Source organism: Bombus bifarius, unplaced genomic scaffold, assembly GCF_011952205.1.
Source record: "Bombus bifarius isolate JDL3187 unplaced genomic scaffold, Bbif_JDL3187 scf7180000008515, whole genome shotgun sequence".
Taxonomy (NCBI): Eukaryota; Metazoa; Arthropoda; class Insecta; order Hymenoptera; family Apidae; genus Bombus; species Bombus bifarius.
This window is the reverse complement of record NW_022884701.1, coordinates 240,795-264,299: the sequence shown is the minus strand read 5'-3', so window position 1 is coordinate 264,299 and position 23,505 is coordinate 240,795. Positions and strand designations below refer to the sequence as shown.

The window sequence follows — 23,505 nt, the reverse complement described above, 5'->3', positions numbered from 1 at the left end:
GTGGACACAAGGACGCATATATGCGTTTTTCAATTTTTCAGAACACCTACGCAGAAGTAATACTATTACGTTTGTGCGAGATAAATATAAATGCATTCCTTATATATAGTGCACGTATTTTATATCAAAAATCCACCGCTTCGAAACAAAAATTTAGTGAATTTCATTTGGCGTTGATAAGAGACATTTTACGAAGATATTATTATAAAGAGAAAGTCCGAGGATTTACCATTTCGCTTAACCGATAGGCATTTTCCGTCAAAATGCCCAAATCGTGCCGACACGGCGCGATCATCGAGAAGAAAATGCGTCGTTCGCGCGAAAAGTAAGAGAAGGAGCGATACGAATGCGAAAAATGCGATGTCGGGTTATGCATCGATGATTGTTTTGAAATTTTTCCCGCACGACTGAATTATTAACTCGCGTTATATTTACTAAATTTAGTTTTCTAGTTTATCGTTTTCTAGTTTGTTACCCAAATTCTAGTTTATTGTAAATTTCAACGTTTATAATAAATAATTAATATAAAAAAAATAACGCTCTTGAATCGTTTAGTCTGGCGCAAAAGAATTACTATAACTTATTACGATTTGCGCTTCGAATAGTCAATCGACAAAGTTCAGGCTAGACCGTATAGGCCGCGGTATTCAGCACTCTAAGAATTTAAAAGTCGAAGAGGCGAGTAAAGACGGTCGCACGATCGGGACCGAACAAATCGAACAAGCTTTCGAACGTTCGTCCAAGTCTGTTTCCGGATTTTCCAAACGTTTCTATATCTATCGTAACGGCAGTCTCGTTTATATTCGACGCACGATCGCTGATTACGACAATAGCGGTAGAAACACCTGTGACGATCGTGCAAGGTAGCATTTATACGCAGACCGGTGTATAGTAATTTCTTTTCTCCCTGAACGACTTGGCCCAGGTCAAAAACTTCTTTTATTCCTTACGGTCGGTCACTTGGACAACAAGTTAATCCTCTTCTTTCCCCTCGTTTCTTTTCATTCCGATCTTCTAGCTTTTGTCTTTGTTCGATGCTCGTTCACAAGCGAAACAAAAAGGAACGACCAGAGAGTGATTTAAGTGCTCTATGGAATTATTAACCGTACCCTCGGCCGGCAGTGCGAGAATACTATAAAACATCGGCGTATACAACCGCTCTCCATTATACGCCCTATTAGCTCTTAGTTGCTGTCTCTTACCCTCGCCAACTTCCTATCTGCTGAATCCATCGTATCTTCGCCCCCTCTTCTCAAAAACAAACCGTCCTCTTTGTTTTTCTCGTTCGTTCTACGTGTTATTCGACTATAGGCAAACGGTTGACTAATCGTTCAACGAAATTTCTATCGATAGTCACGCGAACGTGGAAACGAAGGAGTAGAATTTTCTTGCGAAATTAGAAGTTGGAAAAGCGTTCCTATCCCCGTAATCGATAGTTACGCTATGCGATATTAATTCGCGTACATAAAACAGAACGACACGAAACTTTCCACTTACCAAGGATCCCTTTAATTATCGTAATTAACGTGTCTAAAGTGAACGCCTACGTTGGTTCGATCGAACAAAAGGCGTAATAAATAAGCGACGCGAATAACGTTCGGCAAACCGATTGGTAATCCCAGAGGATTAGCAGCAAATTGTTGGACACTTGGATGAACAATAGCCGGGGCTAACGGTCTTGCGAAGGGAAAGACTTGTTTACTGTTGCACGACCGATGACGAAGTTTTCGAAGAGACGGTCGCTAGATTAAGAGAAAGGAATCGGCTATTGGTTTACCTGAACACGGATTATCGGAACGCTCTCTCTCTACCTCTTATCATAGAACGACAACTTTTACGATGTTTGTTTTTCGGCCGAGGGTCAGCTTAAGTGACATTCAAATAGACTGATTCATAGTCGTGCATCGAGCGAAGCTTTATTTACTTTTTCACTTTTCTATATCCATTCGCAGGTTATAAACTGCAATGTTATAGTCCGGTTTATTGTCTAATATACATCGTAGATTTTTTCCATTTATTATTATCGTTGTCGTTATTTAAGAAACAGCAAACTATTACCATAAGGTACGAAGGATCACGCGTATAATAACCCTCGACTACGAGAATTTTTGTTTCGCTGAATGTGAAAATTCTACATTCTACTGGTATTCGAAGTTTCGATGAAAATCGGTCGGTCGAACGTAGTAGCTGCTACTTGTTGGAATCCTCGAGCGACGAAACGATATGCAAAACACGCTGTGTTTTTCGGAACCTGTGAAATCTATAGAAAAGATGAACGAAGATTAAACGGAAGGTTATTCCATTTTAACAGAGTGGAACACTTTCACTGGTTCGCACGGAGGGGAGAGATACATATGGATACGGCAAAGTTATACGAGACTTTGAACTTCGTATAGGATTCCGGGTTTCTGGAGCTTGCAGAGTTCGCGAGACTTTGCCGTGCAACTTTCCAATGAAGAAATAAATCGAAGGAACGCGGCGGAATTTCAAAGTTGAAATCATTTAGACGATACGCTGGCACAGCTCGCGGAGAGAGATAGAGTCCTTCCTGTTAACCAATACCGGTTGCTTCTTTCTCGGGAAAACACAATTGTGACACGATTCAGCGCAACCACGAGTATTCCCTAATACGAACATTTCGTACAACCCCGATTTAACGACTAGAGAAATTGCACGTGATCGAATCTATCGGAAACGATACTAACGCGTCGTCGAATACGTAATTTGTACTCGAACGCGTAGCGACTCGCCTCCGATTGTTCCGCGAAAGATATTTCGAAAATTCAAGGTGACCATCGAAATATCCTTGCTCGCTCGAACGATAATCTCACCTACGTATATCTTGGTTAAAACGGGAAAAAAGAAAGAAAGGATGAAAACTGAATTTTTCAGCCGGAAGGTGGCTTAAATTCGAGATCCGGGCGATCCTGGTCTCTACCTGTCGCGAAAATAATCCAGGCCATTTTCTCCGCTCTCATCCGGCACACGCGCGTCTTTTTCGCGGAACGATCGCGACCGTTACGTCGGGGACTGGCGAGCGTGTCACGTAGCGCGTGAACGCGATCGCGCGCGCGCTGCCGCACACCGACAAAGCCAGGCGCGTTGCGAGAGTCGCGGTTCCCTCTGTAAAATCTTTCGTTGCCTCTCTCTTTATACAACGCGTACATCCTTCCGCGAAAGGTCGAGCCGCGAGGGAAGCAGGTGAAAATTAATTGTACGTGTTACCGGCTCGAGTAGCCAAGGAGCACACGGGCTTGCCTCGACGGTGTTGTCTGTGCGCGTCGCGCAAAGTGCGCCTCGCCGCGTACCGGAGAGGACGTGTCGATCGATTTTGCCCTCTTCTCCCCTCTCGAACCGTCCGTCCATCCGTCCATCCGTTCGTCCGTCCGTTCGTCCGTCCGTCCGTCCGACCGTCCTCCTCCTCATCCTCCTCCTCATCCTCCTCCTCCTCCGCCTCTCGCCGCTCCTCACTCCTTTCTCTTTCACGCCTTCGTCCTTTCCCCTTTGCGCGAGTCTCCGTTCGTTAATCGGCCGCCGTACGTCCGACCGCGTCGTCTCTTTCTCTCTCGGCGAGCCACCGATATCGAGATCGATAAGGTGTATCCGGTGACGTCCGCGCGCCACCGCTATCTTTTCGATCTCCGTGCGCGCTCGAAATATTTTCGTAACGCCGTTTCCTCGATAACGGTACAGACCGCTCTCTTGCCTTTCCTGCCACCAATTTTATCGATAAACATCGTGCGTACTTTGTTACATACGCGTACGTCGATTATGTACATAGAGACCCGTGTACGAACGTAACGCGACGTGATATGTAAGTAATATGGAGATCCATATTTTTATACATATACATATACATATACGTATATATAGGTAAAACGTAATATATAAATTCGACCAGGTTTCCCGTTTTTCTTCTCACTCCCCGGCTTAACGATTAACGTCTCTTCTTTATTCGCTGTCCTCCCCTTCGTCGTTCCCCGTCATCGTCATCGACGTTCGACTTTGATCGATCCTCCCTACCCTCCCCCCGGCCCGTCACTCCGTACGAACGGTTCGCCGCGCGTTACATAAAACGCGAACGCGTTTTTTTTTCCCTCTAACCGGCGCGCGTTCCCCTTTAACGTCCGCTTACCGTACACACATCGTGCGTGTACGTATACGCGCCTGTATATACATAGGGAGAGACCGATATATTTCGGGGTACGATTATTTCTGGAACGAGCGAAAAATCCGTAGCATTCGAGGCATTCCCCGATTTCCCCATCCCAAGGGCGTACAGGTAATACAACGTCGTCTGTTCGTCTTCGCCTTTGCCCGTGTGTCCTGCGTTACGACGAGTCAAGCCGTGTCGCTTCGTGGCCGTGTCGATGCGAGCAAAGTGGGACTCGAAGAAGGCCAGAGCTGGCGTGGCGTTGCAACGCGAACGTGAGCGTGCGTGGCCTCTCTCGCGCGCACAAGCGCGCGATAATTATCGGCAGGGTAGGGCGCGATACTCGTTCGGCCGCGAAAAAGAAATCGACGTAGGTGCCCGGTCGCGCCGGTGTCCGAGCGCCGCGTATTTACCACGGTAAATACGCCGCCAGAGGCACGGTAAATTTATCCGCGAATTAACGGCGCGGCGTTCCTTCTTATACACTCGCGGCTCTCTCCGGCTCTCCGTAACTCCGCCGTCGCCGCGTTCGCGTACGGATTTCAGGCCGCGCTCATAAATCCGGCTCTTCCCTAGGGGCCACGAGCTGTAAGAGAGAGGGGAAGAGAGGGTCGGATTTAAGGGTTTTGCGACGGGTCCGGGTACCCTCTTTCCTCCTACTCTACTCTACTCCACCTACGTTCCTCTCTTTTCCTCTATATTTTAGAGGAAGGCCAGAGAGATCCTAGAATCGCGGGAAATTAAACGGACGTTCGGGACACGGGCGAAAAAATCGCGTCGCTCGTAAATTTCACGACGACCGAGCGAGCGGCCAGCCGTTTGCCTCACCTCGCCCGTCTCGTCGCGCCTCGTCTCGCCTCACCGCGCCTAGCTTCGTTCCCTCGCTGCCGCTGTGAACAGTCGGCCGACCGGAAACTCGGACACGCCGTGTCTCGAAGACGGCGATCGCGCTCGCGTGTGCAGTGTGCACGCGCGAGACTCTCTATATAGGTACGTGGACTAAAAGCATCGTGCAATGCGTTAAGGAAAAATAGACGTCGCTTATACGTATATGTGTAGATACATACATCTATTCATCCGTACAGAAGAATCATAGTCGTCGTTTTTGTTGTTACTCTTGGTAGTTATTCTATATCGTGATAACGTCATGACGCGCATCCGTGAGGACGAAGAACCCTATCCGTGACAAACGAAGACGACGACGATGACTACGACGATGACGACGACGATGACGACGACGATGACGACGACGACGATGGAGACGACGGTTGAGAGAATCGGCAAGGGTCGAGGACTTGAAGAGGGGTTTTAGTGGATAAGGGTGCGGAGGGGTAAAGGACGAGAGAAGCGCGGTTCGACAGCACATCGTCGTCGATGGGAGGAACACCGGAGGGACGAAAGGAAGAAAAGGACGTGAACGCGAAGGGGCAGGCGGAAGGGCGGCTATGGAACGAGGAACGAGGGTTGACGAGGGGTAGAAGGGGGGAGGGTAGGATAGGTAGCGTAGAAGAGCGAGAGTATAGGCAAGATGAGAGGCACGGCGAGGATAAAGCAAGACGCGCGTCGCGGCATGGCAAAGCATGGCAAGGCAAGGCAAGGCAAGGCAAGGCAAGGCAATGGCAAGGCAATAGTAAGGCAAGGCAAGACAAGACAAGGCAAGGCAAGGCGAGACGAGGAGCAAAGGCTGGGCTGTGGCGGAGTTTTACGGAGTGCGGAGGGGACCGAAGGACGTGGTGGGAGGAAGGGCCGAATGGTTCGGTGCCGCACGGCCAGGGGAAGTCCGGGTAGTGGGGCGGGAGTAACAGAGAGGGGGGGGGGGATGGAACAGAAGACGGCGTCGCGAGTCCGCGGAAAGCCGGCAACGACCACCGCAGCAGTTGAGCGCCGCGATCCGTTCGTAGAGCATCGTGCGTTGCTGGTTTTACGCGCCCCACCCCCATCGTGCGTTCTGATCTGCAGCTGTAGTGTACCGTGTGCACATTCATCGAAACATTTAACTGTGAGCAGTGGAACCGGACGGATCAACCGATCGGCGACGATCATCGCACAGGTTCGGTAGTCGACGAGAGAAGAGGCTACGCAACGCGGCGCGCATCATCGGTGGTTCAGTCGAGGTCGATCCACCATCAGGTGAGGATCGTCGGTGCTACAGTTTTCGCACGCGACTATTATTTATTATTTTGCACGCGACAAGGTACATCGTATCGGTGAGAATAGTTTGAAATCAAAAGCAAAGCGCGCCGGTGTGCTTGCTGATTTTTCCGATTTAACGAATAACGCGCGTTACGAGTATACGGACATACGCGCCGACGGGACGCAATCCGAGAATTGTTGAAATTTTTTCGGGTCATCGCTGCGACGATCTCATAGTCGATCGACTCCGAGTGAAGAGAAGAAAGTGAATTGAAAAAGTGAATAGTGAAGATCGATCAGTGCCGGCGTGCCATGCTTGGCACCATTTATACGGAGTGCTTCCAAATTCGTCGACTTTAGTTCCAAGTTGAAAGTTTCTTTTTCTGTTCCCCTTTTTCTGAATGTCACTCTTCCGTAATAGAAGAAACTTTTTTGCGAAATCTTTTTCACGCGCTCGCGCGAATTTCTCGGTTACGGTTACGGGGAAAAAGCAACACCAAACACAAAGGGACGAAGAAGAGATCGAGGGAAAGATTCTTTCGCGTTTATAAACTTGCTTGCTCCGTTCGAACTTTTTTTCATGTTTCTCCTCTCCTGTTCTTTTATCCTGTGTCTAGTCGGTTCTCTCCGAGCGTTGTCACGAAACGTCACAGCAAGCCTCGAGCGGTCTTGTGACGCGCGAGAAGGCGATCGATCGACGTTCACGTTCCAGATCGCGCCATCCAACTATATCGGACCTGCGTGTGGACACGCGAGGAATTCCAATTGCTTGTCCGCGAGACAGGGGACACACGCGCGCGACGTGCTCGATAAAGTAAGAGAGAGCTTCGCGAACTCGTGCGTGCTGGTGTGTGCGAGTACCGTCCTTCACCGATCGCCTCGTTCGAATCGACAAGCGTCAGTAAGGTGATTTCGATACGGAGAGAAGCAGCCCCTGTGAAATTGCAACGATTTTCGACTGTGACGACGATAATAGACGAGGATCGCGACGACACTAGACGACGAATAACGCTTCTGACACGACGTTGACCGATGACCGATATTCGATATCGAAAGAACGTAGTGCCGAAAAGAAAAGAAAACTCGATAGCAGTGGCCAACGATACGGAAGAGATCCGTACGCCGTACCGTTGCCACGGCGTGTGGCAGCGATTCGTATCTCGCGCAGTAGTAAATAATACCGTGTGTAAACGTGGTTACGCCGGTCGGGGGAGGTCCTCCTCCGTGGAATAGCACATGCGCTCACAGAGAGTAATAAAGAACTTTTTTATGAATGAAACAACTCGGTCGGGCGGTTCCCCTCCTCGTCTACCACCCTCCCTTCTCCTTGCTTGTGGCAGCGCTACTCTCTCTCTCTCTCTCTCTCTCTCTTTCTCTCTCTCTTTTCCTCGCTCCGTTTGCCACACTTCTCCGCTACTCGGTCCCGTACGTACACCGTCGTCGACCACCTCTTCGTCGTCGTCCTCCGCCTCCTGCTCTCTGTCTTTTCATCTCTTCGTTTCTCTCGTTCCATATCTAACCTTTTCTCTCTTGTTCCCTCGATCCGAAACACACGTCCTCGTCTCGGCGCTAGTACGAGTAAAACGGTGCACGTTGCTTTGGTGTTCTGGTGTTCTTCGCTTGCGGCCACATCAGCCAATCCGCAGTCCGCGCGGGAAACGATATTATTGCTGTACCACGAGGAATAAATGGTAGGAATGAGAAAGATGAACTCGTGCGAGACAGAGACGCGGCTAGAGACACACGCGATATCGTGTCTCTGAGAGAGGTCGTGCCGGGCAGCCGTAACCGTGTAGTCAGATTAGTTCAGTTTTCGTCGTCGCGTTTCGAAGCGTGCGTTTCGGATACATCGCCGCGTCTTTTTTTCCTCGTTCGTTGTCGCGCGTTCGTTTGTCTCGTTTAGTTCTCTTTTTGCCGCCTTCTATCCTTCTTTCTCTTGTCGAATGTGTGTATTGTATATATTCGTGGTCCGCGAGCCCTGACGATCGTGCGCCTATTCTTCGTCTCCTTCGCGCAAACGGTGTACGAATGCTTAGTGTCTCCTCTTTGTTCTCAGTTCTGTCTTCTGTCCGCTCGCTGTTGTGCGTGCGTTCGCAACTCTCGAGCCAGCGACAGAGATACACCGACGCGACCGGCTCGCGAGAAAGGGACAGTGCCAATAAAAAAAAGACACTCACACATACACAGACTCGACGCAACGATTCGACGAAAGGACGGCCGTCAAGGACAAACGCGAAACACCCGTCATCGCTCGTCGCGCTCCAATTCCGTTCGAGCATCGTGACATTTTCGAATTTCCCGAAACTCCTGTTCCATCGCCCGTTCCACCTCGTTCTCATCGACATTTTCTTCGACGATCGATATTACCACACTCGATGCATTTTCCTCCTCGACGTTATTCATTTCGTGAAATCAACCCGTGTTCCTAGCGAATTCGTAAAGTAATTTCGGATAGAGTTGGCGCGATTCCTCGGTTGCATTGCGTTCTTCTCTTGGAAGCGCTCGATAAATCGTGCTAATCGTGGCATGCGACAAAAACCTTTAGACACTGACACTAATCAATTCTCTCTAACGTTTACAGGCGCTTACGAGGACGACTCATCAGGCGTCGGAGATTGGCGATAAGTCGCGTAGCACAGATCGCAAAACCGCTAAAGTAGATCTGCAAGTGATCTACAAAGGCATCACGACGACAGAGGACGGAGTTTGCAAAAACCGTTTCCGGAAAGGCGCGAAAAGTAGACGCCTCACCGGAATGAGAGGTGAATCGGCGCGTCCGGGTAAGCGCCCCTTAAGAGCGCTTTCCGCTTCGGAGAAGATGGACGCCATACAGAGGGTCCACGAGGGAGAGAGCAAAGCGTCGGTTGCACGCGATATCGGCGTACCGGAGTCGACGTTACGCGGATGGTGTAAATCCGAGCACAAGATCAGGGGCATGGCAAGAAATTCTTCGACGCCGGATAGCGAGGCCCACTCGCCCGCCTCGTCTTCCGGCGCGAACGTGGCAGCTGCTAACTTGGCCGGTGGCTCGACGAATTTGTCGAGCGAGGACGAGGGTCCTTGTGCGAAGAAGGCGAAAATAGATCAACAAACATCGGTAACGAGCGCGAGCACGTCGTTTGTGGGTGACGTTTGTACCGACTCCGATGGTAAACCAGATAACAAACCGAGGATCGATTACGTAGGACTGATGACCAGCATGGCCGGCATGAGACCCGAAAATAGTTCGTTGCTTCTGCAACAGTTGGGACTGTTATCAGGCGCAACCGGCACACTTGCCAAAAATTTGTTGGGTATGTCGCCGGCCTTGACGCACGGCAGCACCGTCGGTCTCGTGGAGAACGGGCTGCAATACACAAAGAACACCGGAAACGCATGTCATCTCGGAAACATGAGTAATTTGACCAATAGTAACAAGAGGCATAGTCTCTCAGCGATCGCACCGACGCAAATGGACTCGCTGGTCGCAAAATCATGCAGCACACGAAAGAGTTTGCCACCTGCCGCAGAAGCGCCATCTACCCTGGTGCCCGCCTCTCCCCGGAAAACACACGAGACCAATAGCATTCCAAGATCGAGCAGCAAACCGAGGAAGGACGGGAACATGAGCAGCAGCGGTAGCAACAACAAGAAGGTGGACGAGGCATTATGGCTGTGGCTGACGCAGCAGCAACAGCTACTCGGTCAACAGTCGGCGAGTTTCAATCCGAGCATCAACCAGCAGGACGGTTCGTGGTTCTGGCAGTGGTACAAGCAGTGTAGTTTCCCGTTGGTAACGCCGACGCCGACGCCGCCAGCACACACTCTGGTCGCCAAGAAATCGCCCAGCAGAACGAGGGCCATGCTCGACAATGTACTTAGTAGCAACAACAGTGAGAACATGTTGCGAAACGTGAACATGGAGGAGGAGTCCGCCGCTGTCGCCGCCGCCGTCCCCGCCGCCGCCGCCCCCGCCGCCGCTGCCGCCGCCCCTGCCCCCACGGAGAACCACGAGGCGAATGGCGAAGACGCGACCAACGGCGAGGAAGCGATCCGGCACGGCGAGAAGTTCTTGAAGTGGTTGATGTACAAATGCTCCGAGCCGTCGGTTACAAGACTTCAGATCATACAGTTCAAATATCTATTGGACAGGCTGAAGGCACATAGAAAGAAGACGTCGTCTAGTTCAAAACAAAGTAGAAAATAGGCGAGAAGAGAGGAGGCAGAAGCTGTGATGCTAGTTATATATTAAGAAACTGTGTTAACGATCGTCGCGCGGCTCACGAGGTGAAAAAAAGATAGGTAGAATCGGACGAAAACACAAACAGACACCCAAACAGACACAGAAAATGGCTGTACAAGAGTATTGTTGCTCTTCGAACGTTATCGTACGCGACGTACCGTCGTCGTCGCCGTCGTCGTCCCGTTGAAACTCCACGTCCCGCTAAAACTCCACGTCCCGCTGAAACAACTCCACATCCCGTTCAAACTCCACGTCCCGTTGAAACGACGCGTTCATTTTTTTCGTTTTTCTTTTTTCTCTATTTCTTGTCGTTTCGTTCGTGCCGATTCCCGAAGATTAGTACACCTTGTGTTTCCGATTCGCCTGTGTGTGTATATGTGTGCAAAAAAACAAGTATGAAGAGGGAAAACCAGTGTTTGCCTTCTATCATGTTTAACGGATTTCTTATTATGTCAATTTAATTTGAACGGATCGGACACGATCCATATATTTCTCAAGCACGCCTCTCGTATTCGATGAAATGCGTACATTTATTATTTTTTACTCCTTTTGTTCTATATTTTCGACATTTTTTCTGTTCCGACATTTTTCTTTTCTGTTTCTTTTTTTCGAGGTACCTTATATATAGGAGTCGGGTTAAATCAAAATGGATCATAATTATTCTACATTTTTCTTATTAGAATCTTGTACATAAGAGATTATACCAAAATCATGAATGAACTGTTGTAATTATAACGGAAAATAAAATGTTCGTAGAGAGGTATAATTATCGATTAAACTTATCATCCGTTAGTTTAAGTGCGTGCATGTGCGCGCGGCGATAAATTTCCTTACGATCATATACAAATGAAAAAACGGAACGAAATCGATCGTTCTTTCTCGGCCGATGGACGATATTGCGTTCTCAACATTTTTTACGAAATCTTCGTTACATTATCATGACAATGGGATAGTTATACATGCCATAAGTCAAGAATCAAGATCGCAAATCTGCATTATCTACGGTCGAGAACATATTTTAGTTTTACCGTTACATTCTAATTATTAAGCGAATATATCTAAGAAGAAAAAAAGAATTAATACATAGCTTCATATACGCGATATTTAATTGTGGACTGAGCTTTTATCCCAAACAGTTCTACCTCTCGTTATGTTAACGCGTATTTACGTATAGTAAATAATAATAAGAATTAAAATGGTGTGCACGCGACTCGCACGAAACTAAATGGTCCAAATAAAATGAATGAAAAAAATCATAATAAAAAAAATGACAAAAAGATGTTTGTTATATCGGTGAGAAATTATATATTATATATAAAAGTATACATATATAATTAAGGACCTTTGTCGCAGAACTTTATAAGATAAGGTGTTTTTCTGGAAAATACATTTAATTACTTGCCATACTGAGTGCTTTGTCCAGAGGCTCGTATTCGACATAGTCACTGACAAATTTTCCGCATCCCTGCCACGTGTACAGGTCTGGATATGGCAGTGTACTTCGTCTGATAGTAGTAGATACGAATTTCTGCAACAGAAATCATTTAAACTGTAAAAATATTTCCTATTTCGTAATTTCTTTTTCTTATTCTTAAGTGTTACTTTGTTGCAGCAAGATTATCCCCCTCCTCCCCTCTCCCACAAAAAACAATCTTTTTCCGTGTATTTATTTTTGTTCTGTTTTCTTTTATTTCCCATGCATCATGTGAAGCATTTATAAGTTTGCTTTTTAATTTTCCTCCTAGATACGTTTTTCTGGAATAGAGAACATAGTCTGACGAAACGATTGTTCTTTCAATTGCGGTCACATGACGCGCGAAACATTAGATGTGCGTTAAAGGGAAATAATCTTGCTGTTAGCAAAGTATATTTAGAAAACTAGCATACAATTACAAACCAAAGTATGGGAGGTGTACTGTCGAATGACAGTACGTGTAAATAAGACTGTGACGGTGCACTTGTACGCAAAGTGCATACTATGTATTGTAGTTCATTTAAAACGTATATAAATAAATGTATAGCGAAATTTATTTTTATTATTTAGATTGTAGAAGGAGTTTCGAGTGTATTAGAAAAATTCCTACTACACAGTTGTATTTCCACTACTTACGTTAAATGAAGAACAAACGAATAAGAAAAAATATTGATAATGAAGAGAAAGACTTAGTCTACATCAAGAATGACATTCCTCGTTACCCTTGAAAAGAACACTCTTGAACGACTCAAAGAAAATTTCTCGATGCTGATAATTTTATTTATAACAGGTTTTAATCTTTATACAGAAGAATAATGCCTTTGTATAATGAGTCGAAACAAATATTCATCGAGTGAATACACGAAAAAAAAAAGAAAAAAAAAAACAAATGAAACAAGAAAATATTCGCATAATTCTTTAACTTAAATCTTTTTTATCGAAAAGATGTAGCGGAAGGTATGTAGTCGTGAGTAACGAGAAATGAAACTTTCTTTACTGGAAGATACTTGAACGTGAGAATACAGGTTAAGTCTGTTTTAAAGAGTAACTCGTTGCAGGTGGATTGCGTAGACGGATCGTTTCTTTTCTGGCACTGAATATACATATTTTTCACGAACGTCGTTTCGTTTGTATAAAAGTTACTTACTGTTTAGATAAAGGGAAATAACGAAACACGTGTTATAATGTGCAGAAAAAAGTGTATGATGTAAATATATATGATGTTATAGATATATAAACATTCGAGAATCTTTTCAGCTAATTACGATAAATCGAGTTAAAGAGTACGCAAACTAATTCCCTGTACATTACTATTGTTCGCCATTTTGAAATATTTAAAAATCAAGTAGGCGACGGCTCGAGAGATCGCGCCAACGACGTATATTGATTTGTAACTATTCCAACGGATGATCTCTGCGTTTTTTAAGAGGTAAAAATCTTCGATCACGCGAAAGAGAGTCTTGAATAAATAACCTAATATTGAAAAAACTATCGTAGGATGAAGGAACCGATAAATCGAAACTAACGTTCGAGTCTCGATTACTACCTTTATTTTAATACTTAAAAAATGATTAATTTTAACGAAATGAAGTATAAATAAAAATAGAATTATTTAAACAACTGACATTTTCATAAAGACGTATTCATCACCATGATCCAAACTTTGATCCAATTACGTAATTTCCATAGAGCATGTTATCTTTGATAATACGTATATTATGATTAAAACTGAACGGTCAAAACGACCAATTCTGTAATTTTTGAAAAATTTTATAAGTTTACAACAATACGTTTTTTCCAACATGTATAATTTCTACTAAGGTGATAAAGGATTGATGGCTTAAAATAAATTTTATATTTTAGTCCGGTGTTAGGATTTTCAACCACAAACGAGGAATGATAGAAATGAACCATTCATAGACCGCAGTTTCATTCGAATCTGAACTTCATCGTACATTTAATAATTTACTTACTTGCACACCGCATTCATTTTCGCACGCTAGCAATAGCGGTTTTCGATTTGGATATTTCACGTGAAATTGTTGTCGAAAATTTTCGGCGTACCACGCGAGCAGCTTCTCTTTATCGCTGACACTACAATAACTATTCGGAAGTGTTTTTAGGTAGAGATCTTTTGTGCGGTCAACTTCGGGCCAACACAGTTTGATTAGACATAATTCTTGTTGCACTTCCTGTATGTGCTCCCGCGTTATTTCAAGAAGACTTTCGTACGTTGATTCTTTCTTCGACCTATCATCTTCCTCTTCCGAATAAGTTGATACACTTTCATAACTTTCATGACTTTCGTGACTTTCGTGATATTCGACTTCTTCGGTCATTTGTAATTTCATAATAAATAAATGATTTAGAGCAGAAGTAAGGTTAATAACTTCACCCTTACTACTTCAGCTTGTTATCGTTATTTATTTGTATCTAAGGTAGTCATGATTCAAACTGTTCCTTAAGAATTGTTTATTGCCACGGTAACTTATGAAAACAATGTGTTCTACGCATATACAGTATACAGTAATTTTTAGAATGCTCGATAGGCGGCAGCATCTTCCGTGCATGTTTGAACCACGAATCAACTGTAAAAAAATATGGTAGACGTATCAGTTGTAACCTTTTCGTTGCGTTTTATACATTAGGTGTTACGATTAGAATACACACGCGTCAACATTTATTAAATTAGTAAAATCGCGGTTAATGCATAGACTTTTTTATCGTATGTGGTGTGTAGTTTTTCTCTGCGATACAAGGTGGCCTATATTTACAAGGATTTCTCGTTATGACATCTGTAAAAAGGATCGTAAACGGTGGATATATGTACTTCAGTTACCAACGATATATCGGCAGTAGATAAATTTTATATTCTATTTGAATATGTATATACACAAATTATTCAGAGATCTCCTGGATATTTAGAATTTATATTTTAGGAATAAATTACATTTCGCGCAAAAAGTGGCGTGCAATAATAAGCGTCATAATTTTATTAATGAAATTTTTCACATACATATCATTGGTATAAAACATACGCATTATTAGAACAAAAATACATACAAGCTATGAAAACGATGCTCACGATGGTATATATATTTTATTTATAAACTATAAATATAACAAATTGGATCGATCTTTTTGTAATATGTAACAAGACCAATAAAACTGAAACATACAATTAGTTATAAATGTGTTATATCATTTTAAAAAGGACTTTGCGTTCTTCAAAATTTATGCGATTTAGGTCCAAAAAGATTTGGTAATGTCATATGTACCATCGAGCCAATTTACTACTCATCATCTTTCGTATACCTCTTATCTCGATAAAAGAACTTCAACCGCATTTTTCTCCTATAACATTGTTCATTCATTCACGTCATGGATTCTCATGTGTCACACGAAAGTCGATCGAAACATCGAATTATACCATCGCTCCGAGGAACAACTTCAATTCGCGTCATTTGAATCTTGCCGCCACTTTTGAGCTGCCTCCCGTCTGGCATCCGGCACTAATTGCGATTGCATACCACCTAAAACGTTGCTCGTCGCTTCTGTAGCTAAAATAATTGGCTTCACAACAGTCGGTGGTATTTGTCGTAACACACCTCCTACAGCACCAGAGACCCCTTTTTGTTCGTGTTCTTCGCTAGCTACACGAACTAATTGATTTGCCGTTTCCCCTAAGCCCTGAAATTAAAAAATAAAATTAGCGATCTTATACTCCAGTATTTTATCATTCCAATAATTTACCTCTTTTACTAGCATATACGCATTAGCCATCCCTTCTCGAATATCCAATGGCTGACTATATCTTTTCCGGCGTCCTTTCTGTCCCTTGTGTTTACGCCTCACGCTTGGACCAGGACTCACCATATCATAAGCTGTCTCGGCTGTACTTTGTATAGCGTGTATCAACCTAGAAGTCAATTCCAACGCCGCCATTGCGGTAGACGTCGTGAAACTGTTTGCACCTCGTTGTAGTCCTCTAAATAGCCTACCATCTTTCTGGTATTGTTCGATAGGCAACCAGAACAAATCCCTTATTCCTTGAACTACAACAAGCATATTATCGTGCTTAAATATATATTACATTATTCTGAATTTTATTTACAATACGACAAACATATACTTACACAATTGTACTAACGAGTGCATGGGACCGACACCGCCAAGTAAACTTGGAAGTTGATTCTTCTTTATATCTCGCAACCATTCGGAAAGTAAAAACGTTACTAATTTATCGAATCCCAAAAGTCCATGCCGATGTGTTAATCTTTTCAGTCTTAATTCGGAGCAATTCAACTGCGCCAGGCCCATTAGAAGCCCTGCTAACGGCCCATGAGTGAGGTCTACACGCTTTCCATGATAATCTAATCGAACAAGGACTTCAGGGGAAAATATCACACTCCTAACACGAATCAAATAAATCAAGTTTCAATATTATATATCAAAAAGGGACATTAGCCTATAACTATTATTCGAATATTAATTATAATTTTATTAATATTACCTAAAATATATTGGTTGACAATCTTCGTAAACTTCATACGTCGGTTTCGCCTTCACATTGTTTTCTTTGATCATCAATTCATCTTCCAAGAGTATCAATAAGTTCGGATCTATGCTATCGTTTTGTGATGTATTCGTTGGCGTTGGTGCATTAGGCGCGGAATCGTTCACACTCATAACCGGTGGGTGATGCGTCGGTGTCCCTTGCTTGGACACTGGGGCGGATTGCGAATTGTTAGGTGCACTAGAATTTCCTTGAGCTTGCTTCGAACCGTTACCCAATTCGTTGAAAAATTCTATCAAGAACAGTAGGCTATCCTGGTCGATATTTAATCGCAACGGCAGTAGACTGAGTTTTAAACAACATTCTTGAGCACTTAATCTTGGGTCCGGTCTAACATGCACCGCTTTCATGACAAACATGTTCGCGTGAGACTGTCTCGGTTTTGCTTCACTACTATATTGATACAAGAACTTGTTGATGTGCGAGGACGCCAATCTGTCTCTGATTTCTATCTCGTTTACCAATAATATTTGTCTTGCTGCTTCTGTCGTGTTTTCCGGATAAACTTCGTGTTGAAAGCGCACTTTATTCAACTGAAGTTCCATTAAAATATCATGACGGCGGCCAGGACCTCCCATTACTTGCCAATCGGTTGTTTCTCTACATTTTCCACGTGGTGAATTTGGCGCACTTCCAAAATGTACTTCGTTCGAATTAGACTTATTGAAAGCTACGCCGTCCCACCATGGTGGCCTAGTTCTATAAGAGTAAATGATATATTGTACAATGCATATGAATCGGTCACGTCAATATTTAATGACTAGGATGCATACTTATCCTGAGGCGCCGTGTTAGGACGAACCATAATGTCATTTATACTGACTTGTTTCTTGGCTGTCGATTGTAGAACTTCAAAATCTTTTCCTCCATACATGTGCCAAATCAGAGTCATTTCACAAAGGGTATACCTTAAAATTGGAGCTGGGAAATGTCTTGGCGCCTTAAGTAGATCAGTTTTACCGAGTGGAACCGCAAAGTGATTATCTATTATCCTTAAAGATTCTTGACAAAGCCAACGAACTTCTGGAACACCATGTCTGGGCATAATTCCTGTACCCGCTTCTTCTCCTAATATACAAAAATCCTCGTTTGGATCCTCAGCTTCTATATTACATTCTGTTTTGGTATATTTCTCGGAACTTTTATACATTTCAGGTACTGTCTGTGAAGCAGGACGAGACTCATCGGGAAAGAAAAACACTTCCACCTGATTTTCATTCACTAACGTATTACCGTCTGTATTCGAAGGTATTCCTGTAACATAATTCGAACGAAATAATAGATATGTGGATGAATAGACGAGGATGTTTCCTCTTATACCACTTGATATTACCTTTTACTGTTTCTTCCATTGCCTCTTTCATCAAACTGTTAACACGTTCAACTTGACTCTTACTAAGAGTGTTAATACACTCATTCCCTAGAAGACTTTCTTCGTCGCCAGAACTTGGTACGGTAATACTACTTTCGGCGGTTTCCATGTTCGGCAAAAGATCTCCATCATTGGCAAAATAAGTTAACAATTGAATAAGAGCACGTGCAGAATCTGAGCAAGTCCGAACATGCAACATGTTGTTGCTTGCCCTTAAATCCACTCTAGGTGCACCACCGCACATTTTGTCGTTTAATCTCAGCGACAATTCAAACAATCCTACGTCCATTACGCACACATAATCCCGACGAAGATCCACACCTTTCCCTAATTTGTTAGATATGAACAAGGCAATATCTTCTGCTATAAAACGTAGCGTTGAAGTGTTTGTATGCGCAGCAATATTGCTGGAAACACTAAAATTATCAAGAGTTACCATTGACCTTAATGGCAGATGAATTGGTCTGAAATCATGTAAATTCCCTATTACATTATTGTGCTTAGTGAATATTGCTTAAGTCAATGAAAATAAGAACCTGTAATCGACCATGCAATTCCAAAGATGCACGTGTAATTCTGTTAATATTCCTGGTGGAGAATATCCAGCAACAGGATGATCGGCTACGTCCAAACAATCTGTTAACTGCGTAAACCATGATGTGCCAGTGTTACACATTCTATACCTTAATGTAGCATTTGCAATGCCTACCGCTACTCTGAAAGTCTATTTCAAAACAACTTATGATTATTCAATCGATTAATGAAAATGATAATTTTATTCGGAGTTTAAAAGAAAAAAGAAAAAAAGAAGAAAAAAAAGAAACGAACTTTAATACGGTGAGTTTGATGAGCAGCTTGTATCCTAATAGCGAGCATCACCATATCATCATTATTGTTTGTTCCCATTACGTTCTCGTTTAGCCCGCTTTTATATATAGTGTTTTGACAATGTTGCGGAATGTCGCTATTAATAGGTCTCAGTGACGGTGGTTGCAAAGGAGTCGTCATTAATCCACAATGATCCAAAGACATCCCCCTTATCATGGCGCAAACGTAACCCAGATTTGAATTTCCTTTATACGCGGTTACCGAAAATATCGTCGCATCTTCTAATCGAATTATTAATTCGCCTTGTTGCCCAGGGATGACGTTGCGCATTGAGTCACGAACAGGAGTATACATACAGAGAAGGCCTTGATCTATATTCAAAATTAGTGCTAGATTGCTCTGACCATTTCTCGACACGTTGTTTTGATGCTGCCTATAATGTTTGTCGGCTGCAGAATAAAATATACCCTCTTCCTCCGAGTCCGAATCGGAATCATACTCAATCCTGCTTTTACACGTGCTAAATCTTAAGACGGAAAATTATACATCTTTTTAATCGAATATATAAAAATTATATTATCTGTTTTCAATGTTGGTTACCTGGGATAAACAGATTCTTGCAACAAGGTAGATGCCAAATCGAGACCTATGTGATTTTCCATGTGCGTGCCATACTTCGGTCTTGGCGCCGATGGTTTCCATAAAAAAAGATCAGTATTGAATCTATTGTATAGCAATTCATACAGATGTTTCGATGGTATTTGGACGGAAACACACGGGAAGTTAATTTCTAATTGTATTCTGGAACTACGGATGCCTTCGTCCATAAACTCTAACATCTCTTCTCGACTTCCTGGTATGATTAATTCTTCGCCCTCTCTGTTGAATTCACAGAGTTAGATATATGTCGCGTCATGCTTTCGTAAATTAAAAAATACTATCATGCAAACCTTTGTTCTGAATCATTCTTGTCGCCTTGTGCAGGGGGTTTCGAATGAGGGGTGTCAGATTCATGAATAACACGCTTTGAACTGAACGGAGATGGCTGATGTTTAGGCGTATTTTCTAGAGTTTCGTCGAAACTAGAATCTGGCTCTCCTTCAGAGCTATCTTCCAGCTGATCGCTTAAACGTTGCGGATAGATTGTAATAACTATTCTAGCCCAATCGAATCCTTCGTTAACTTGTTGACACGATGCATTATTTTTTTCATGAGTTGTAACTTTGCCTATATTTAATGGAACGTCTGTCTCCGTTTCTGCATACGAAAGCAGTAACTTTCGGAATTGAATTTCGAAATGTTTTTTCACAGAATGCGGACAATTCTTCGAGAAAATTGAATGCGGGCGAGCATGAATTTGTGCATCTGTCATTTTCAAAATCATATAATCTGTTCTCACTGATCTCTTCCACCATGGTGCTCGATTCATATCGTGCAAAGGTCTCAAATCTGGTATTGGAAACCTATTTTTAAATTATTGTATATGAAATGTTTTATAATTTCGATGGATCTTTGTTTCTATGTACGTGTATGTAAATTACCTTAATTTTATTGTACATTGCGACGAAGATACTTTTATCATAGCAGCAAAGTCTGACAAAGTGGGACTTTCTATGGCTTGATAAAATAAAGTTTGTTGATTCTAAAAATTATATAGCAAGAAAATAATGGAAACTGCACAGTTTAGTAAATTAATACAGTAATAATACAAACTGGTAACTTACAGTATTCTTATTACTAGATACAGTATTACAAACGCAAATAGGTTGCGGATTAAGTAGGGCACATATCCTATCTACAATAGTTATATCCACTTCACTTTTGCACGGTTCCAATTCGATACTAAAAGGAAAAATGTGATGAAATTAAGTCAAACTGACATGTTTCAAACATATATATACTTACTCAATTGTTGTATGTGGATCTGCACATTTCAATAGTTGAGTATATCCTGTATTTTCAATATGCTCTACATATTTAAATTTCATTTTCAAGTCTGTTTTATTAGCGAAGCCAAAATTCGTTGAATCCTCCTTTGGAAATGTAAGCAGTTCAACAAATTCAGTTGGTGGAGTCACGTTTGCTCCAGAATTATTTGAATCAATTAAACATTCTACAATTTCTAAGCTCGCTAAAGTTAGTGTCCCAGATACTACAGAGAACCATGAAACATTTTTTTCCCTCCCTTCAATTACTAACGGCGCAGCAAGTAATCTATAATAAGCAATAAAGGACTTGATTCAAGGTTTCATATTTCATTTGTCATATACTAATTTTAGATACCTAATATGACTTAAATGGCAAGCATCTAAGAGTACTTTTGATGCCTTATCAAAGTCTTTGTTTCCATATCCTCCAGCTCTGAACATTCCTAATTGTTTGAAAAATTCGTCCGCCGAATTTTTCATCTGACGTATACTGGAACACGTTAAACCACCTCCTTCCACGCACGTGGTTAGTATGTCTTCGTGTAATAGGATTACAGCTATGGAAGATACCCTTACGTGAAAATGAGATGTTTCTGCAGATGGACTATTATCCACACTATGCCTGTGTTTCTGTTGCTTTGGTAAATTTGTTGCTGAATTTTTTAAACTAATACTACTAGATAATATACTCCCGTCCATGCTAATATTATTGCTTGTGATCGAATCATTCATTGATGTTGAACCAGGTAACCGCATCGGTAAAAACTCGTCTTTATTATCTGACTCATCTAAAGATGCCGTCGACCATCCTTGTGCATGCCTTAAATCCTGTTAGAAAATTTTTTTAAACATAATATATTCTTTCCAATTTTTTGAAATTGCACTATTACAACTTTTATAATATACCATAGAACGTAATCCTTGAGTTGGATGTATTTGATGAATAAGTTCTCGTTCGATGCGATTAAAGTCACTATCAGCCATAGGCTTTTCCGTATACACCCTTGGCGCAACATTACTAACGTCTTCTAAATCTGGAGAAGCAAGTCCATGCCCTAATTCCAATAACACATGCACTTGCCGTGGACTTAAAAATGAAGTAAAGGATCCCAATGTCACTTCTAATTCTACCTGAAGTAATTAATTCTCTTTCATTTCATACCAAACACATTATAATTTGAAGCTATTATTCTTTTTTATATTGAATAAACCAAATTAATAATTAGGTTTTACCTTTGGTCCTGAAACACCCTCCCCTTGCTTTAATTTTAATCTTATTTCCTGTCTGCCTGCCAACTTAGCAAACATTATAGGATTTGATTCGCTTAAATTATTAATAATATTTGCTTCTGGAGGAGTTTGCATATTTTGAGTAGGAGATACTTGTGCAGAGAAAAAATGACCGTCTGAATTCTGTAAAGAAAAACTTCCTCAAAAAATGTCCAGTCACATATTTTTCTTGCTAGATCTAGTAAAAGATGTTACTTTAGAATCTGGTGTAGAACCTCTGCTTGTTGTTATAATGCTTCTAGAGAAAGTTCTCGCTCGAGATGGAAATTCATCTGTGTGGAACGTCACACCTTCTAAATAAAACCTTTTTGTTGTGAATGCTGACACAACATATCCTTTTGTTGATTGACTAGGGTCTAATGAAGTACTGCTTGGATCTAAGCCTGCTTCATCCGAATATTCAAGATTTTTTATACACATTTCTATTGCAACCCCTGTTGAAGAATCTAGTGGCACATGTTCCAAACGTATTACAGTATCTATAAATCTTACTTTCACTCTACATAAAACTGAAATACATAAATATTATATATATCTTAACAACATCTCATCACCACTTTTCTGAAACATTTGCAAATCCTTACTTGAATCTATTGTTTGTGCAAACAATTCAACTCCTTCTAATGGCTGTGAATTTCCAGCATTTTTTGCATCTTCCTGTAAACACTCTTGTGCAAGTTGCATGCTGGATGTCATAGAGCTCCACATAGACTCAAACATCGAAGTTCCAGTTTTTGCCCTCTGTCTAGGCTGAACGGTTAATCTTAAACTGGTAACTTCTACATAACTAGCTTCACTAAGCAAAGCTGACCATGGTATGCTAACAGACATTTCTGATATAAAACCATCAACAAATTCTAATGGAAGTTGTTGTTGCTCTCCCATTTCGTTAAGGGCCTGTTACAAAAAAAATTCACATGCATATTTATACATCTTTTTACTCACTTTTAAATGTCATTACAGGCAAACAAATAAATTCACGCATGGCCTAAAGTAATTGCCCTATCTTTATTTTTAGCTGAGGGCTAACAAAGAAACATAAAACAAAGAAAATGACAGTACCTGTACATCAAGGCTGACATTGGTTACACGACCAGTTCCATTGTACAGATCTACAGTGAGCTGATCCAATGTCAATTTTTCCTCCAAAAATTGACCCAGATATCGTTGTAAGAGATACCTGCAAGCTCGTTTCTTGATCCCTTGAGACCAAGGAATGCATCCCAACCAAGACATATTTTCTACCCACGTTTAACAATCTAATCTATGAAAGACATGGAATTTTCGAAAGTAACTCTCGTCATGCGTCTCGTTATTAGGCCTGTTATTCGGGCACAGTGTAGGAATAGCAATTTATCCACGTGAATTCCATCTTTCCAGCACGTGTCCACTTTGGTGCAATGATCCTTAACATAATACGGTGATTCGGATATAACGGGGTTCTAGCTGCGTAATATTTTCCTTTGGATGCAACTACACACGCATACACACATGCACGCCCGCATACATAGAATTCTGACTATCGGACA

General features: G+C 42.4%; 3 protein-coding genes across 3 annotated transcripts; 1 reads left to right on the top strand and 2 right to left on the bottom strand.

Moving 5' to 3' along the window:
• The first annotated feature begins 6,036 nt into the window (after nt 1-6,036).
• LOC117213163 (protein distal antenna-like) lies at nt 6,037-12,538 on the top strand. Its single transcript, XM_033458514.1, has 2 exons — nt 6,037-6,283; nt 8,868-12,538. Exon 2 carries the CDS (start codon nt 9,042-9,044, stop codon nt 10,470-10,472), a length of 1,431 nt encoding a protein of 476 aa, XP_033314405.1. The 5' UTR covers nt 6,037-6,283; nt 8,868-9,041; the 3' UTR covers nt 10,473-12,538.
• Nucleotides 11,886-14,891, bottom strand: LOC117213164 (dynein regulatory complex subunit 7-like). The gene is made up of 2 exons (XM_033458516.1): nt 13,956-14,891; nt 11,886-12,036 (listed from the first exon to the last, which is right to left on the bottom strand). Exons 1-2 carry the CDS (start codon nt 14,331-14,333, stop codon nt 11,899-11,901), a joined length of 516 nt encoding a protein of 171 aa, XP_033314407.1. The 5' UTR covers nt 14,334-14,891; the 3' UTR covers nt 11,886-11,898.
• Nucleotides 14,892-14,959: 68 nt separating this feature from the next.
• LOC117213162 (autophagy-related protein 2 homolog B) lies at nt 14,960-23,212 on the bottom strand. The gene is made up of 19 exons (XM_033458513.1): nt 23,039-23,212; nt 22,561-22,873; nt 22,172-22,485; nt 21,920-22,099; nt 21,593-21,817; nt 21,042-21,514; nt 20,664-20,972; nt 20,483-20,600; nt 20,300-20,400; nt 19,709-20,221; nt 19,359-19,637; nt 18,759-19,284; nt 18,467-18,654; nt 17,892-18,394; nt 17,332-17,812; nt 16,496-17,257; nt 16,119-16,393; nt 15,736-16,037; nt 14,960-15,672 (listed from the first exon to the last, which is right to left on the bottom strand). The coding sequence occupies exons 1-19, from the start codon at nt 23,210-23,212 to the stop codon at nt 15,433-15,435; spliced, it is 6,276 nt and encodes a 2,091-aa protein (XP_033314404.1). The 3' UTR covers nt 14,960-15,432.
• Between the last annotated feature and the right edge of the window lie 293 nt (nt 23,213-23,505).